At 38.7% G+C, this 16,021-nt stretch overlaps 1 protein-coding gene across 1 annotated transcript; it reads right to left on the minus strand.

Moving 5' to 3' along the window:
* Positions 1 to 550: 550 nt before the first annotated feature.
* Positions 551 to 15,827, minus strand: tnfsf10 (TNF superfamily member 10). The gene is made up of 6 exons (XM_067578728.1): positions 15,634 to 15,827; positions 14,522 to 14,647; positions 10,396 to 10,441; positions 10,103 to 10,219; positions 8,561 to 8,805; positions 551 to 5,078 (listed from the first exon to the last, which is right to left on the minus strand). Exons 1-6 carry the CDS (start codon positions 15,739 to 15,741, stop codon positions 4,869 to 4,871), a joined length of 852 nt encoding a protein of 283 aa, XP_067434829.1. The 5' UTR covers positions 15,742 to 15,827; the 3' UTR covers positions 551 to 4,868.
* Between the last annotated feature and the right edge of the window lie 194 nt (positions 15,828 to 16,021).

The following is a 16,021-nucleotide window of genomic DNA, read 5'->3' on the forward strand; positions in this document are numbered from 1 at the left end:
GGGACTTGATGAGTTAAAGTCAAGGATAAAAGCTGTTAAAGGAATTTTCCAGAGCATTGAAAGGGTTGGTGGGTTCTTATGGGTTAAAACCATTTGATGATCAACTGATCTACATTTTCTGTAATTTTGATAAAGTTTGGCAGTTATTGTAACTTTTTTTTCAGCTTTTTTGCCTCCATCAGGATGTCTGATTGTTTCTTATATGATCAGACACACGACTGACACCATTTATACTAAATATACAAAATAATACCAAAAAATACCAAAATTAAACTGCAGTATTACTACAAGTTGGTTCAGAAATTTACAATACATAATTGTAAATGCAAAATATACAACATCACAACCAACTTTTCAAGAAATATTTCAAATCAAAGATTTATGTAAATTTTTGTATCTGCTAGGAGTAAAATGTAAAATTTACTTTGAAAAGATGATGATAATGTTAATATATATGTTTAGTATTGATAGATAGACTATTTATAAGCCAATCTGATACGACAGACACCCTGATGAAGGCTGCTACCGAACTGTCAGTCATGAACGAGCGTTGATTTTTACAGTGTCTTTATTTCACATATTTACAGACAAAGACATTTGCTTATTTACATTCACATTTAGTCCTTTAGTTACTCCAGCTGACAAAGACTCAGTGCAGGTGGATGTTTCCAGTTATTCCACACAGAGGAGGAGAAATGTTAGATACAGTCTGTTTTCATATCAGTGTCTCTTGTTGCACTTTAATCAGATGACAAATTTTTTTTAAAAACACGGTAACATCCACCTCACTATCCGACAACCTAAAACTACACACTTCTGCTGTCACAAACACAACACTGTTCAAATAAAGATTTGAAAGCCGCCACCGTCTGTTTCACACCACATTTGGTCCTGGAGTATAAATTTCACACAGTAATCTTTCTAGATAACAAAACTGAAACAACCATTTTTTTAAAAAAGTCTACACATTCATACCACAAACAAGAATGTAAAAGGACGAGTTCACAATTTATCAAGTGTGTCTTAAAACAACAGTCAGTTGTAATCGTTCCTCCTGTTTATACTGGCTGTTAAAAGATCCTTCAAATGTGCTTTCAATGTAAGTGATGCATTTAAAAGTCAATCTGAGGCTTCAGCAGTCTGAGTTAGTCATATCAAGTGGATATCTGACACATTTACAGTCTTTTTAGCATCAAATTCCCTCTTTGTGTTTCCTCGGACAGTGTTTCCCTGTTGAGCTGTGGTGGAAGTATACTAACAAAAAGAGGGACTTTGGCACTAAAAAGACTGTAATGTTGAAAGATATCTACTTGATTTGACTCATTTGGACGCTGAAGCTTCATATCAGCTTCAGATAAACTTTTAAATACATTTTTGCACAGAAGGAGGACTGTGGATTTTGTCCTCCATCACTAACATTGTCAGGCAGATGGAGAGAGAACAGGCCAGCGGTGAGACGTTGTTCATGACTGTCATTTGTTTTATAGCTTCTGCACAAAATTAAACACTTTTTTGATGGCAGTTTTTAGTTAATTTGGATCTGAGGTCTGCAGTGACTGGACAGCTGTTCAACACCTGTCTTATAGCTTATTAACTAAAAGTACAGCTGCAACAGTTAGTCGATGAATCAATTCGTTGCCAACTATTAAATTAATCGCAAACTATTTGGATAATCGATTAATCGTTTTGAGTCATTTTTTAAGAGAAAACATAGCGTCTCAAATGTGAATATTCTCTGGTTTTTTAGTCCTCTGTGACAGTAAACTGAATATTTTTGTCTTTTGGACTGTCAGTCAGGACAAAACAAAACATCTGAGGATGATCAAAACAATTTTTCACCACGATCTGATATTTTATAGATCAAACACACTAATTGATTAATCGAGAAAATAATCATTGAAAGCACATTTTATGATACAAAGTCCAAATTTTGTACATGAAACCTGATCGTCAACACAAATATCCATTAAGAGACAACAGATGCTTCATTTAAAGAACCTAACGTGGTTAATAACAATCACAAATCATTTTTAATGTCTTAAAATCAACATTCAACAGAGTGTAGAGCACACATATCTGAAAAAAAAACCTTTTATAGGTGTCAGATCTTTGTTAGATCAAAATGTCCTTTTAAATCATATTTATTGCACATTGGTCTACTATTTGACTTCTAAAATCAATACAAAAATATGTGTTGTGCACCTTTAATTCCTCAAGTGCATTATGAAGGGATCTTCTAACGGTCAGTATGAACAGGAGGAATGATTACAGCAAGAAAAACAGGTTTCACTGTTCATTTGGGCTCCTGACTGTTTGTTCTAACAGAGTTAAAAAAGTGTGAACTCGTCCTTTAAGCAGAAAACGGTGACGTCTTGTAATATTTACATAAATAACATAGTGCTACACTGAATGCTGCATTCATGTCATAGTGGGGGAAAAAAAAGCAACAAAACCATTTTTTATTTATAAAAACTACTGACATGTTTAGTTGGATGTATCAGTGAATGTTAGATTGAGCTTGAAGGTTCATTCTTCACCTTGGAAATAGTAGTTTGAAATTTACTAGACGTCATCTGGAGCTTTCAACCACATCTCACGGCCTTCATCAGCTGATCGTAGAGATTGTTCAGTTATGGTGTGGTCACATGATAACAGATGGTTTTACGCAGGGTTGTATCTCTTAACTCCATCCACAAGTTGTGGCTGAAAGCTCCAGAAAAAAAACCTAGTAAGTGAAGCAAAATTTGTCAAATATAACTGACCGTTTTAGTTCAAGCAGCATCGGTTGATTTGCTGCAACGTTCACAACAGCAGGTCATATCACCAGGAAATAAATCACATATTTCTTGCTGTCTGGATGTTAATGTGAACGATTGTTCTCCAAGTGTTCGGATCACATCTGCAGTTAATCCGACATGACACGAATCCTTAAGAAAACCGACCGTTATGACGTGTTAAATGCACCGTTTGGACAATGGCTGCGATGGACGAGCCAACGTGCTGGAAGACCGACAGCAGAAGGAGGAGAGACGGTGGTGCAGCCAACAAAAACGCTTCACGAATCCTGATTTGTAAGCAGCAGTTTTGTTTTTTTTTAACTTTACTGTAAAACTCATGAAGAGGTGAAATTACTACACCGTCTGTTCTTTTGGCTGCAGTAAACTGTCCGTTATGTTCATATGCCTCCACCCTCACGAAAAATTAAGAGCAGAGGACAGAAATCTGCAGACTGATTTGGAAAAATAAACACAAAATATAGCAGATTATTTACATCTTTACATATGCACACACTCACTTAAAATGCATGTGGATGGACTCAGATAAACACTGACGTCCACCTGAGAAGAATTTTGTACAAACATTTCTTAAGAGGCAGAAGCTGTTTTCTCAGTAAAGAAGGAAAAGTATGCAAAGCGGATAATCTGCAGGCTTCTAAAGAAACATCTGCGAAATTGTGACTTTTCTCAGTAAGTTACGAGCCAATTTCACATGGTGCTTTGGATCAAATAGAAAACAATTCCATGTAAAAATGCAGTATAGCCATAATTGGTTATCTTCACAGAGTTGACAATGTTTGGTATAAACCAGAAAGACCAACAGTTCTGTTAAAATGGGGAACATAGCACATACTTGGCATACATGTTGGGATTTTTACACACACAACAGTTTCAAGGATTTAAAGGCGCAGTGTGCAGGATTCGATGGGCTGAGTTTGTAAACAAAACATTTAAAGTTGGCCCGTCGTCTCTGGGTCGACGATGCAAGAGTGAGAGAATGAAGAGCAGTGAAACAGATGCATCAAATGTTATTTTCTGATTGTTTTAGATTAGATTAAACATGATGAAATCTTTGGTTGTCAATCAAAAATGCTGCACCCAGATCTCACTGTGGGACACGCCCACTGACGGCCGATCTGAAGCTTTAACTGTCAGAGATTTAGGGATTAATTATCACAATGTGACTGCTGCTGGTTTGACCCACGTCTACAAACAAACCAATCAAAATACAATCGGTGTGATGTTTCGTGAGTGCCGTTTTTGAGTAAAGTTTAGGAGGGAAAAAAGGCACACACAAACCAAAACGATCAGAGCGGCGCAGTTGACATGTCTCTGCTCTCATATACTGTTTTTTTTTACATCGTAGCACTACGATTCACCGATTGTACAGTCTGACACAGATTGTGACAAACATTTTATTCAACGCATCTCGCTCAGTGTGACATGCAGAAAACATACATGATGGTTGTTGTCGCAGAGCCTAAAGGTGCTTTTACTGAGAATAAAGCCAGAAAAATTGCAATAATTGGCAATTTATGGACAAATTATAGTTCAGGGGCCAGAGGAGAACGGCGAGAATGGTGCAAATTAACAAACATCCTAAACCTAAACTACTAAAGTAATGTTTAGTATGTTTTCTTTGATATTTTGTCTAGAGTTTCTTCTCAAGTTAAGGTAGGAAATGCACTTTAACTGTTGTTCTTTGGCTCCTCACACTGACTCTTATATCAACAACGGAGATTATTTCTGCCTCCAAGAAATGTTTGTGGAACAAAATTGTCTCCATGATCACAACTAACCTTTACACACTCAAAAGACGTCTGTTTTTTTTTTAGTGATAAGTTCTCACACAGACTCAACAAACAGCCCCAAATCCATGTCAGTCTTTTCCTCCTTCTACACCCACGAAACCAGTGTTGTCAAATTTTTTCTGCTGTTATTAAGAAGACATCCTTCCCCCGTGACTCCTTGTTTCAGTTTTTCACTTTTTCACCATCATGGGTTCATTATTAGGAGAAGCCTCGAGGCCGCAACAATTTGATATTTCTTTACCAACGTTAAAAACACGGCGGCGTCTGTGCCGGTGATCTTCTAGCTGATGAGAAACGCTCCAAAGAAGCTGCTTTTCTCGTCCATGTCCACAGCGGAGGCGTTGGTCACAGTGACGAACAGGCGGTCGCCCGTGCTGAGCGGGAACAGCCCCCCCTGGTGGGCGGAGTGCAGAGAGAACTGGGAGCCCCGGGACCAGCAGGAGGTTCGGCTCGTCTTCATCAGCAGGATGGGAACCGGGTAGGAGCTCACCTGGTGGGAGAAGGAGAGGTGAGTGAGAGAGGGGGTGAGGCGTTTGTGATGCGTTGGTGGGTCGGATGAAGGTCGGAATCATTGACTGTATATAAATATGGACGCCATGACAGCTCCCCAAAAGTGAAGCTAAAACATCTGGATCGCCCCCTGGTGCTGTGTCTCAAATCGCATACTTCTGTACTTACACTTAACATTTTGAGTGCATAAGTGCGTAGAAGTATGGAAAAATGCACTCAAAACTTTCAAAAAGTTGAGTCTGGAACAATGGACACTTCTCGCCCTCAATGGTCGCCATCTTGGCTACGTAGCTACGAAGGGGAGGGACCACTTTTCAAACTGGAAATGGCGGCCGAGTACGTTATACATGTGTTTTTTAGCACTAAGCACCACTATACTGTCGTCGGATATAAACCATCAGTATGTTTTTTGGGTTAATTTAGCAGTCTGTAATGATTTGGCAGCACGAACGGTAACGCAAATGCTAAAGCTAGCTAATGCTAATTCGCGATCGTCATTTCCAGTAAGTGCACAACGGCCGTGTTTGATTTGAGACAACACTACCCTGTCAAAGTTCGCCCACTACGCCAGTAAGTACATAGTGTACACATTGTACTACATCAAAGTGTACTATCAGAAGTATGTGATTTTAGACACAGCTAAGGTCTACGTTAGCGGATGGAACATGAACCGAACAAAAACATCAAAGTACACGTCAAGTAAATTTTTCCCAAAGATGTTTTCTGTCGTTCTTATCAAGCTGATGTTTGTCCAAGTGCTCATTTTTTAGATAAGTTTGTTTTTAATCAGTTATTTGACAATATAAAAAGACTACGCAGACTCTGGCTCCAAATGACATCAAACAAGCAAGATGGCCGCTCCCAGAAAGGAGATATTTTGGCTTCACTTTTGCATAACGGTAGGAAGTGGAGACGCGTCGTCCGTATTTATATACAGTCAGTGGTCGGAATTTGTAGCTTTCAGGATGTAATGTCTTCAACAAACCGCTCCACCGACTAAGAACAGCCAAGAACAACCACCTACAGGCTCGAGAGATATCAATCTGTCGATCAGATGATTGATTCATAACGCTGCTGGATTATTTATGGTTGGTTCCCAACATTACTGATGTTTTTTTTGTGTTAAATCAATCATCTTAGTCCAGGGTTTCTGTTAATTTATCAGTCATGTTACACAGATGATTGAATACAGATTTGAGTTGGTTAGTTTGTTTCACAGTGTTTTGTTGAAGTGTTTCAGTCCTGCTGTGATGTTTATTTTGAGAGTTTTGTGATTCTGCTTAATCAGTGACAGTGACAACAGGTTAGTGTCAAGTTAATGTAGGAAGGATAAAACTGTTCTGTAGTAAATAACATTATGTATAATTTGGTGCACTACATGGCTGTGGGTGTGATGGAGTAGGAGGGACTATTTGTTCTTTGCTTAAGCTTAAGTTATTTTTGTTGAATTCCTGAGGTTTTTGCCTCTTTGTCATTAATATTTTTGTTAATAAACATCATTTATTTTTGCACATAACATGCCAAGAAACATCTACTGCCCTTTCTATGAGGTGGCGTCACTACACTATGACCATATCTGGTCATCTGTGATCCATTAAAATTCATTAAAATATTCTTGGCAAATGTTTTCGTTTTCCTCAGAAATGCACCGATACAAGAATTCACCCCTCGCTGTAAAAAAGTCATTAATTACACCCCCAGTTCAGATAAAACAAAACAAAACACAAAATATAACTGGAGGTCATGTGATCTACAGGTCATGATCTGAAAAACCAAGGAGGAAACACCTGCGAGATTTGATTGGTCCAGCATAAAATCTGTTTCCTCAGTCAACAGCTGGTGTTCTCATAGTGATATTTAACAGTGTTTGACTCGGTTAGTCGCTGCTGAGGGCAAAACTTTACTTTTCTTTGGGTTTTGGGTTGTTGGTCGGACAAAACGATTCTCTATTTTCTGACATTTTGTGGACCAATCGATCGCTAGTTGCAGCTTCACTCAAGTTGACTCAACATAAAACATAAAGTTTGGTGTTTGTTTATACTTTAGTAAATACTTGAGGTCAGAATTCATGATCTAAATGTAAGAAAAACAGAAACCCAGAACACAAGATTAGAATATTTAATGTTTTCTGTAAGACTTTACTTTAAGTCCCTCTATTTAGCACTTATAAGCAGTATATAAACATTTAATAAACGTTTATAACACAATATAATGTAGTTATAAGCAGATATAAGGACCTTTTAAGTGTTTAATAGTGTACAGTCTTTGTCAACTATTTTAATTTTTCTTATGAAGACATGTTTTACATTATTCCTCCTAAGTTATGGGAGTCTGCTTGCCATGTTTTCTGATGAGGTTCGTTTATGTCAGTTAGGTTTGTAAAAACAGTCTATGTTAATGCTTATTTTTCATTATATAAGTCAAACATATAATTATACACCGTGTATTAATTTTCCTGTGATTTATATAGTCAAAAAATGAGTGATTGGACCTTTAGATCCTTAGAAATACTTAAATATTTTTCTTTTAAATGAACTGAAATAACTTTTCAACTTTGACTCTCAACCACAACAAACTTGCTTGGTGGGACTTTTATTACATTATTAGGTAACTTAATATGTGAACATTGTTAGCATATTTCATCTTCTGGCTGCTCCTGTTAGGGGTCGCCACAGCGGATCATCCGTTTCTGTCGTCCCTCATCATATTCATAACCCTCCTCTTCTGCATCTTTCTCCCAGTATAACCAGCATCTCTCTGTTGCAAATCACCCCTGACACTCTCCTCTTCATCACCACCCTTCTCTCTGTTAGCTTACTATTAACTGAAAACTGCATGTTTATCACATTAATGTTGAAGCACTAAATTAAACGTAATATGATTTTATTTAGGGACACACGTCTTCGGATTAGTCGTATCTGAAATAGATCGTACTCTAGTTTTAGCCGACAAAGCAGAATGTGAGTGGGTTTGGATGTTTACCATGATGTGATGCAACACATACTCACTGTCTGGCTTCACATTAGTCAGATTTGATTAGTCAAAGTACACATCCATCCTAAGATACTGTCCTGCTGTGAATCATCAGTCTGTGGTTTTTAGTGCACCAGGGATAAAACAATGAGACTAAACAAAGAGATGAAGAAATACATCTGCTAAAAAGAAGTACGTGATTAGAAAGAACTAGCTGATCGAATACAAAAAAGTAATATTCATGTGCTAAAGTGATTTGATTAGGTTATTTAACCAACCATTTCATATCATTCATCACCAGTGTTTATCATTCAAGCTGCAAAAAGGGTAGATTTGATATTTTTATGAGTTTAAATATTCATTTAAATGACTTTCCACTATTGCATTAAGTCAGAAAAGTGGAGGAACATTAAAGTGAAACGCCAAAACCCCACAGGACAATGTGCAAAGAGAGAAGCTACAGATAAAATCACTGGCAGTGACCCTAACCTTTTTATAGATGTACTGTAGCAGTGGTCTTCCTCTGTCCTCCGCCTCCTCGCCACCCTCGCTATCATCCTCCAGGGCGTGAGTGTGTCTGAAGTAGGTCTGGGCGTAGACGTAGTAGAGGCCTGGCTGCGGAACCACCAGCTCCCCGTCCACCAGCTGGACGTCCTGGAGGAAGGCCAGCCCCTTCTGTCCTTCCCACCACGAGATCTTCTGGCCCTGAACGCGACGCCCGGCGGAGGCTGGAGCTGCAGAAAACAAACACATTCAGAGTAAAATTATCGCAGTGCTCACGGTGACGATTCGTTATGGAAGCCCATTGAACTTTAAGAGGTTACAAAAATGAAATTAAGTCAAAATTATGACAGTAAGTCAAAATGAAAACTTTTTAGGACCTACAAAGTCGTAACGATGACAGATTAAAGGTGCATTGTGCAGGATTTAGTGACATCTAGTGGTGAAGTTGCAGATTGCAACCAACTGAAAACCCCTCCCCTCCCCCTTCAAGCATGTAGGTGAACCTACGGCGGCCACAAAACTCGCAAAAAACATGAAAGGTCCTCTCTAGAGCCAGTGTTTGGTTTGTCCATTCTGGGCTACTGTAGAAACATGGCGGTGCAACATGGCGGGCTCCATGGAAGAAGACCCGCTCCCTCTGTAGATATAAAGGGCTCATTCTAAGGTAATGAAAACACAACGATGTCTATTTTCAGGTGATCATACACTAATTAAAACATACTTATGAATATTGTATTCTTTAATACAAAATTGATTAAATGGATGAAAAGTGAGGAATGATAAAACACTACTTGTAAGTCAAATTAATGAGATTTTAAGTCAATTTTTTAACTTTATAAGTCAAAATTGTAAGATTAACTAAATCTAAATTATGACTTTATTATGAGATAGTAAGAAGTTAAATATGCCACATAGTGTCTCATAAGACAATTTTTTTATTTAAAAGCTCATATCAACTTGTTATCTCATAATGTGACTTTAAAAAGCAACAGTTTGATATATGAGTGTTTTCATTTTTATAAAAGTGTATTTCTAACTTTTTATGTTTTTCTTTTCTTTTCCTGGCAGAAATTGGCTTCCATATTTTGTAGTCCCGAATTAGAGAAAATACATTTTTTTCCTTTGAAAACATCATTTATACATCATTTTGGTTCAGGTATCTTTTTATTGACATCCTGTCATGTTGGCTAATGGCCACAACCGACACCTGAAAAACCAGAAATTGTGCACTCAGTCAGTCACGGTGCTCACTTTCATTTAGATGTGACATTTCGGTACGTAGATCTTCATCAATTAAGATTCAGAAATTGAGCAAATTAAAATGTTTTCTAGTGCAGGCTGATCCAGTTTAAAAACTAGCTTTGGTTTCTGACTACAGATGACACCCTTAAACCAAAACACAAGTCTACTTAGCTTTGCAAGACCACAACAAGCAACGTTTGTACGCTAGCAGATAAATTCATCGATTACTTTACGACCCGGATGAGCTATTTGAATCCCACCGTGATTCATTTCAGCAGGACTCACCTCCTCCTTCTCGCTCCAGTTTGGGCACAAAGCTGCCCGTGACATGGGCTGCTACTTTGGGTCGAGGCGAAGCCCTGTCCTCCATCACAAGTGAGGGCAGCACCCGAGATACTTCATCTAGCGTGGAAAAAAATGAAGAAAACAATACAAGTTATACAAGTTAAACAAGTTTCTGAAGAAAATGCAACTATGCTTTTGTACTGATAAGAACTACTTGATACTCTAAGTAGTATGAATTATATATTTTCAACATTTCAACAGTTTGTTTTAAGTTTTTGGTTTGGTTTTCTCACCTCTTACTGCTGATGATATCTGCCTCTGATACTGCTGGGACAGAGACTGCAGGGAAAACAGCAGAAAACATTTACTAGAGAATGCATGAATTTATGTTTGATGTATTTCCTCGTAATATCTCTCCAAGAAAAAACAACACATAGAAAAGCATTTTCCCTAAAACATGTTGACACATTAAAGTCAGCAATCTGTTTCCAAAGGGCGTTTAAGTGGATAATGGAAAATGGATTCATTACAAAAAAAAAAAAAAACCATGAGATTAAAACTTAAAAAGTACAATATCTAACTTCTGCCAAGAAGAGCAATCAGCTCATTCCACAGTCCTGCCAAGCAGCTCGTTGTTCGATTTTGACCCTGAAAACCTGCTGACATCAGGATCAGGAAGTTTGCTCTGGTGAATAAAAAGGAGCCTTCATGTTCAGGTCGAGTAACCGATCCTTTCCCCGGTAACCGACTCCTCTCTCTCTCTCCCCCTTCCTCCTCCTCCTCCTCCTCCTCCTCCTCCTCTCGTATTTTAAGTCCCTCCACCCAGTGAGTTGGCTCCAAAGAAACCGCACTGACCGCCAAACTGACTGATGATAACGATTTTCTCAGCTGAAGCAGACTCTGGATGTGTTTGTGTCAGTTTTAAACTGGAAGATGGACACGTTACATAACAGACGCTGTTTTTTCCATAATCGTATATTTTAATGGGGTTTGTGTCAGAAGAGAAAAGTTTCACCGGTGTTGTTGCAGTTTCTACTGGTCACCAGTAGAGGTTGCAAAGGTTAATGATTTCCCCTTTAATAATATTTGTACAGCTTTAGCAATAAGTGGGAGGAATTGAAAGAAAACAAGTCATTTATGAGCTCAGTTTACCTGCATTCAGTCAGTGAGCCAGAATTTATGGGCTAAAAGCTCCCTGACATTTCTCTCAGACTGTAAGTTTCTCATTAAGTTTGACATCTGACGTCTGCAATGAAACAGGACGTGAAGTAAAGCTTCGTTTTAAGGGAGCAGGGGAGGAAGGTTTTATCTGATGGAATTTTTTTTGTGGAATTTATATAAATGCAACCCCAGTGTGGTGCCCCTTCGCCTCGTAAAATATGTGAGGAAGAAGCTTCAACAGATAGAAGAAAAACACTGTTATATTCTATTCAAAATGCTGCATGTTTCTCCCCAAACTCTATGTGACCGAGAGGAAACTTTAAATCATAGGGGTTTTTTTTGTTAGTGTCCTAAAATTTAGCCCTTTTCTTCTGGTATTTTTCACATTATTTCTAAAGTCGTTACCTCTAATTTAGAACCAGATCCTTTATGAATCATCCTCGGCTCACCGCAGTCAACAGTGAATCTTACATCAGCTCACAAACTCTTTTCTTTCCCAAAAAAACCGAATACATATCGAAGGGAAAACTAACATCCCAAACCAGTAAAAATTGTCTGGATTAATACTTTAACTTCAGGGCAGAGTCAATACTCTCTAAATACTCAAAATGCTCGATGATTTATAAGGAAATTGCATGTAATTGGGTGAAATTATCTACGCTCTTTGTTGCTTTTCTCTCTTTTTTTTTTCTTCCTCGGATTCTTCTGTTATTACTGCTTCACTTTTCACTCACTAATTACACGTCACTGGATACTTTTATATCACATCCTTTGGCTTAACAACTATTGAACCGACAGAGCAATGACTGTTATTTGAGTTATGTGAAGCAAAAAAGACAAAAAAAAAAAAAAGCTCAATGAAACAATGTTATAACAAAATGCTATTTCTTATTTTACAGGGACTCTTAAATGTAAATTCATTAAGCGTCCTGAGTTAAAAGCATAAAAATCTAATATGCTGGGTCAAACTGTTCCAGCTCTGTGTTTATGTTCTGAACTAAATTTAATCAAGAGACAGAAAATACCCGACTTGAGTTATTTAGGAGAGCAGCAAAGTCTGAGGAGGAGGAGGAGAATCAGAAGAAGGGAACAAAAACAAACAGTACATACAAATAGAAAGTAAAGGAAAAAGGATAAAAGTGTGTGTGTGTGTGTGTGTGTGTGTGTGTGTGTGTGTGTGTGTGTGTGTGTGTGTGTGTGTGTGTGTTCAGGGCAGGTGAATGCATTCCTGTGCTGATTAAACCACACAGGATCACATCACATCTCAGCTATGAAGGAGCTCATTGTGCGTCTGCAGACAGTGATTTGGATCATTTCAGCATTTTTTTTATTTTTTTTCTTCTTCTTCTCCTCTGCTAATGTTCAGAGCTGAGATCAGCAGCACAGGAAGCCCCCTGAGAATGATAACAGTAATAACTTTGTGACTTCATCGCTTTACTGCACTTACGAGGACCCAGCGGTGTCCTCATAACGCACTCTGCTGCTCCTCGCCTCTTTTTTTTCGTTTGAGCAATTGAAGACAAAAGTCAGAAATCTTTCAAAACGGCTCACGAATGTATTGTTTCATTGTTGTTTTTTTAAAGCAAATGTTACTCAAACAGGAGGATTTAGTGCATTTGTCTGGCACTATTTTTCAGGCAGATTAATACACATGTGGTGCTCTAGTGAGTGTTTTCATGGTATTTTATATTTTACATCTGCAAGGACACAATTTTACCAACTTTTTGATGAATTTGTTGCAATTAATTTGTTCTTCTCCTTATTAAGAGGTCTTTTTAAGTTTACTAGGACTATAATTCAACATTATGCCCTCAAGATTGAAGACATGAATCTTTAAAAACGGCTCACAAATGTGTTTGTTGGGGACTATTTTTCAGGCAGATTAATACACATGTGGTGCCCTAGTGTGTGTTTTCATGGTATTTTACATTTTACATCTTTTTAAGTTTACTAGGACTATAATTCATCCTCAGGACTGAAGATGTGAATCTTTAAAACCGGCTCACAAATATGTTTGTTGGGGACTTTTTTTCAGGCAGATTAATACACATGTGGTGCTCTAGTGAGTGTTTTCATGGTATTTTATATTTTACATCTGCAAGGACACAATTTTACCAACTTTTTGATGAATTTGTTGCAATTAATTTGTTCTTCTCCTTATTAGGAGGTCTTTTTAAGTTTACTAGGACTATAATTCAACATTATGCCCTCAAGATTGAAGACATGAATCTTGAAAATACGGCTCACAAATATGTTTGTTGGGGACTATTTTTCAGGCAGATTAATACACATGTGGTGCTCTAGTGAGTGTTTTCATGGTATTTTACATTTTACATCTGCAAGGACACAATTTTACCAACTTTTTGATGAATTTGTTGTAATTCATTTATTCTTCTCCTTATTAAGAGGTCTTTTAAAGTTTACTAGGACTATAATTCAACATTACATCCACAAGACTGAAGACAAAACAGCTCACAAATGTTTGTTGGGGACTATTTTCAGCAGTGGATGAATACAGTACAGTAGTATCTCCAGCAGCAGGACGATGTGTGTGATTGAGCTGAGTCAATGTGTGTTAATGGTGTTTTATTTCACACATGAATCTGAAAACAGTAGAAAATGAGATTCATATATATAAACAAAACTTGTGTCTTAACTACAAGACGAGCAGAGACATTTTGACTGTCATCTTTTATGAGTTAAAAGGCTTTAAGACTCTGAATAGTTTTCATATCCACATGACAGAAGTCTTTCTGATTTATAAAATGAACTCAAAACGGCATCAAACCTTGTCTGTTTTACTCCTGTTTCTTCGAGAAAACCTGCGGTTTGACTCATATGTAATCATCAAGGGAAAACAACAAGTGGTGAAGAGTGTTACATAACAGACCCTGGAATAATAATAACAATAAAGCTGCTTTATCATTTGCTTTGTTGGCTTTTGCAGCTTTAAGTGTAGGGGGGGTTAGTAATGTCTCGAAACTCCAGTGGGTGGGGAGTTTTTTGATCCAGTGCAAGAGACGTAAACTGAGCTTTGAAAGCCAGAAATCTCAGCCGCCGGCCAAATAATGATTGAGTCATTAATACTGATCAACAAGCGCTGATATGCAGAGGTCATTTTGTGTTGGGAGTGTGGTGAAATCATACTTGGTACCACTTGAAAGTAAGAATTACAATTGGGGTTTTTTTTTGGGAGGGGGGGGGAGATTTTTCAGTGAGTTTTAAGGGTTTAGCGGTCAGGTTTTTGTTTCGTCGTACCTTCTCGATGAGCAGGTGAAGCTGCTGAGTGACCTGCCAGCACGGATCACCTCGCACAGCCGTGATGCTCTGCAGGTCAGCGCCCGTCAGACAGGAAACGCTGCTCCTGGCGAACGTCTCCTTCATCTGCACAGAGTGAAAATGACAAGAAGGGCATCAAACAATTAGACCTGAACATCTCTTTCAACTTGTTGTCAGAGGCTCCTGATGTTGGAGATATTTTTGTCATTTAGCAAGGACAGAATTTTATCAACCTTTGAATGAAAGTGTTGCACAATTACATGAAGATGCATCTTTTATGAGGAAAATAAATGAAGGCTCTCTCTTTTTTTAAGTTTGCTAGGAAACTAAGTCAACATAATTTCCTGGCATGTGTCTCTCCTCTTTGTTTTACATCTCTTAGGTTTTCATTTCCCCATATATTGCTGCTACATCTCATCTGGGTTAATGGTTAATTCCTGTAAACACAGACTGAGAGTTGTCTTGGACAACATCCAGGTAACCAAAGGACTCCGGCTTCACCAAAACAAGCAGAGTGAGTCCAACACACACACACACACACACACACACACAGACACACACACGCACACACACACATGCAGCTCTGTAAAAACTCTTCCCGATAATCGCAGCTAATCATAAAAATAGCTGCAGTCCACCTCTCCCGCTGCTGCTGCTGCTCTTTTTACTTCCTTGTCCTCTTTTCTGTGTTTGCAAAGATAAAAAAAAAGAAGGTGTGTGTCTCTGCATGAAATTGCATTGTGCAAAACTGAACTGACATTATGTGAAAGCAACATACAGTATGTGGCCTGCTTTGGATTCTGCAAAAAAAAAAAGGAAAATAGACGTGGACTATTTGTTCTCTGGAGCGCAGCAGCAAAACCAGAACGCAAGAACGCGTTTGTCTAAAAAGCTGTCATCATTAATTAACGCACAATAAGTCTATGATCATTACAGTGAGGTGGTCGAGGTCAACAAGTCTAGTTTTCATGTGGGTGCGTTCAAAAGCCCACCAACGTCGCGCAGAGCTCGCGGTGCGCACTTGCACGGCGATGCGTAAAAGCCTCCGCGCGTCTCCGGTTCGCCAGTCCGAACCTTTTACTTTTCCTTACCGAGTTGAGAGCCGTTGTGAAGTGCAGCACGGTGATGGTGACGACAACAGTCTGCAGTAGAACCGCCAGCAGCAGCAGAACCCCGAGCTTCGGACCGGAGCCCGTCATAACGACAGACCGCCGTCCGGTACCCGACCAGCGCCGTCCCACCGTCCCGTCCCGTCCCGTCCCGTTCCCAGACTTCCAGAACAAGAACAATGGCAGAGAGCTGACTCTTAACTTCTACCCTCCCCGTCCCCTGCACGGAGGAGGAGGCGGAGGCGGGGCCCGCTTTGAGAACAAGAGTTTTTCCCTCTTTGAATTTCTCCTGCAGAGATTATTGTTTCATATTTGCGCTGGAAAAACACAGATAGACTTCTATAGTTTATTGTGAACACTCATATCTTAA

The sequence above is a fragment of the Thunnus thynnus genome, chromosome 21 (assembly GCF_963924715.1).
Source record: "Thunnus thynnus chromosome 21, fThuThy2.1, whole genome shotgun sequence".
Taxonomy (NCBI): Eukaryota; Metazoa; Chordata; class Actinopteri; order Scombriformes; family Scombridae; genus Thunnus; species Thunnus thynnus.

Bases quoted from the DNA above. Each gene is read 5' to 3' on its own strand.
- tnfsf10 (XM_067578728.1), bottom strand. From the start codon at position 15,741: ATGACGGGCTCCGGTCCGAAGCTCGGGGTTCTGCTGCTGCTGGCGGTT. The intron at 8,806-10,102 runs GTGAGTCCTGCT...TGTTTTCTGCAG, and splicing joins ACTGGAGCGAGAAGGAGGAG to CTCCAGCCTCCGCCGGGCGT. The intron at 5,079-8,560 runs GTTAGGGTCACT...TTCTCCCACCAG, and splicing joins TACAGTACATCTATAAAAAG to GTGAGCTCCTACCCGGTTCC.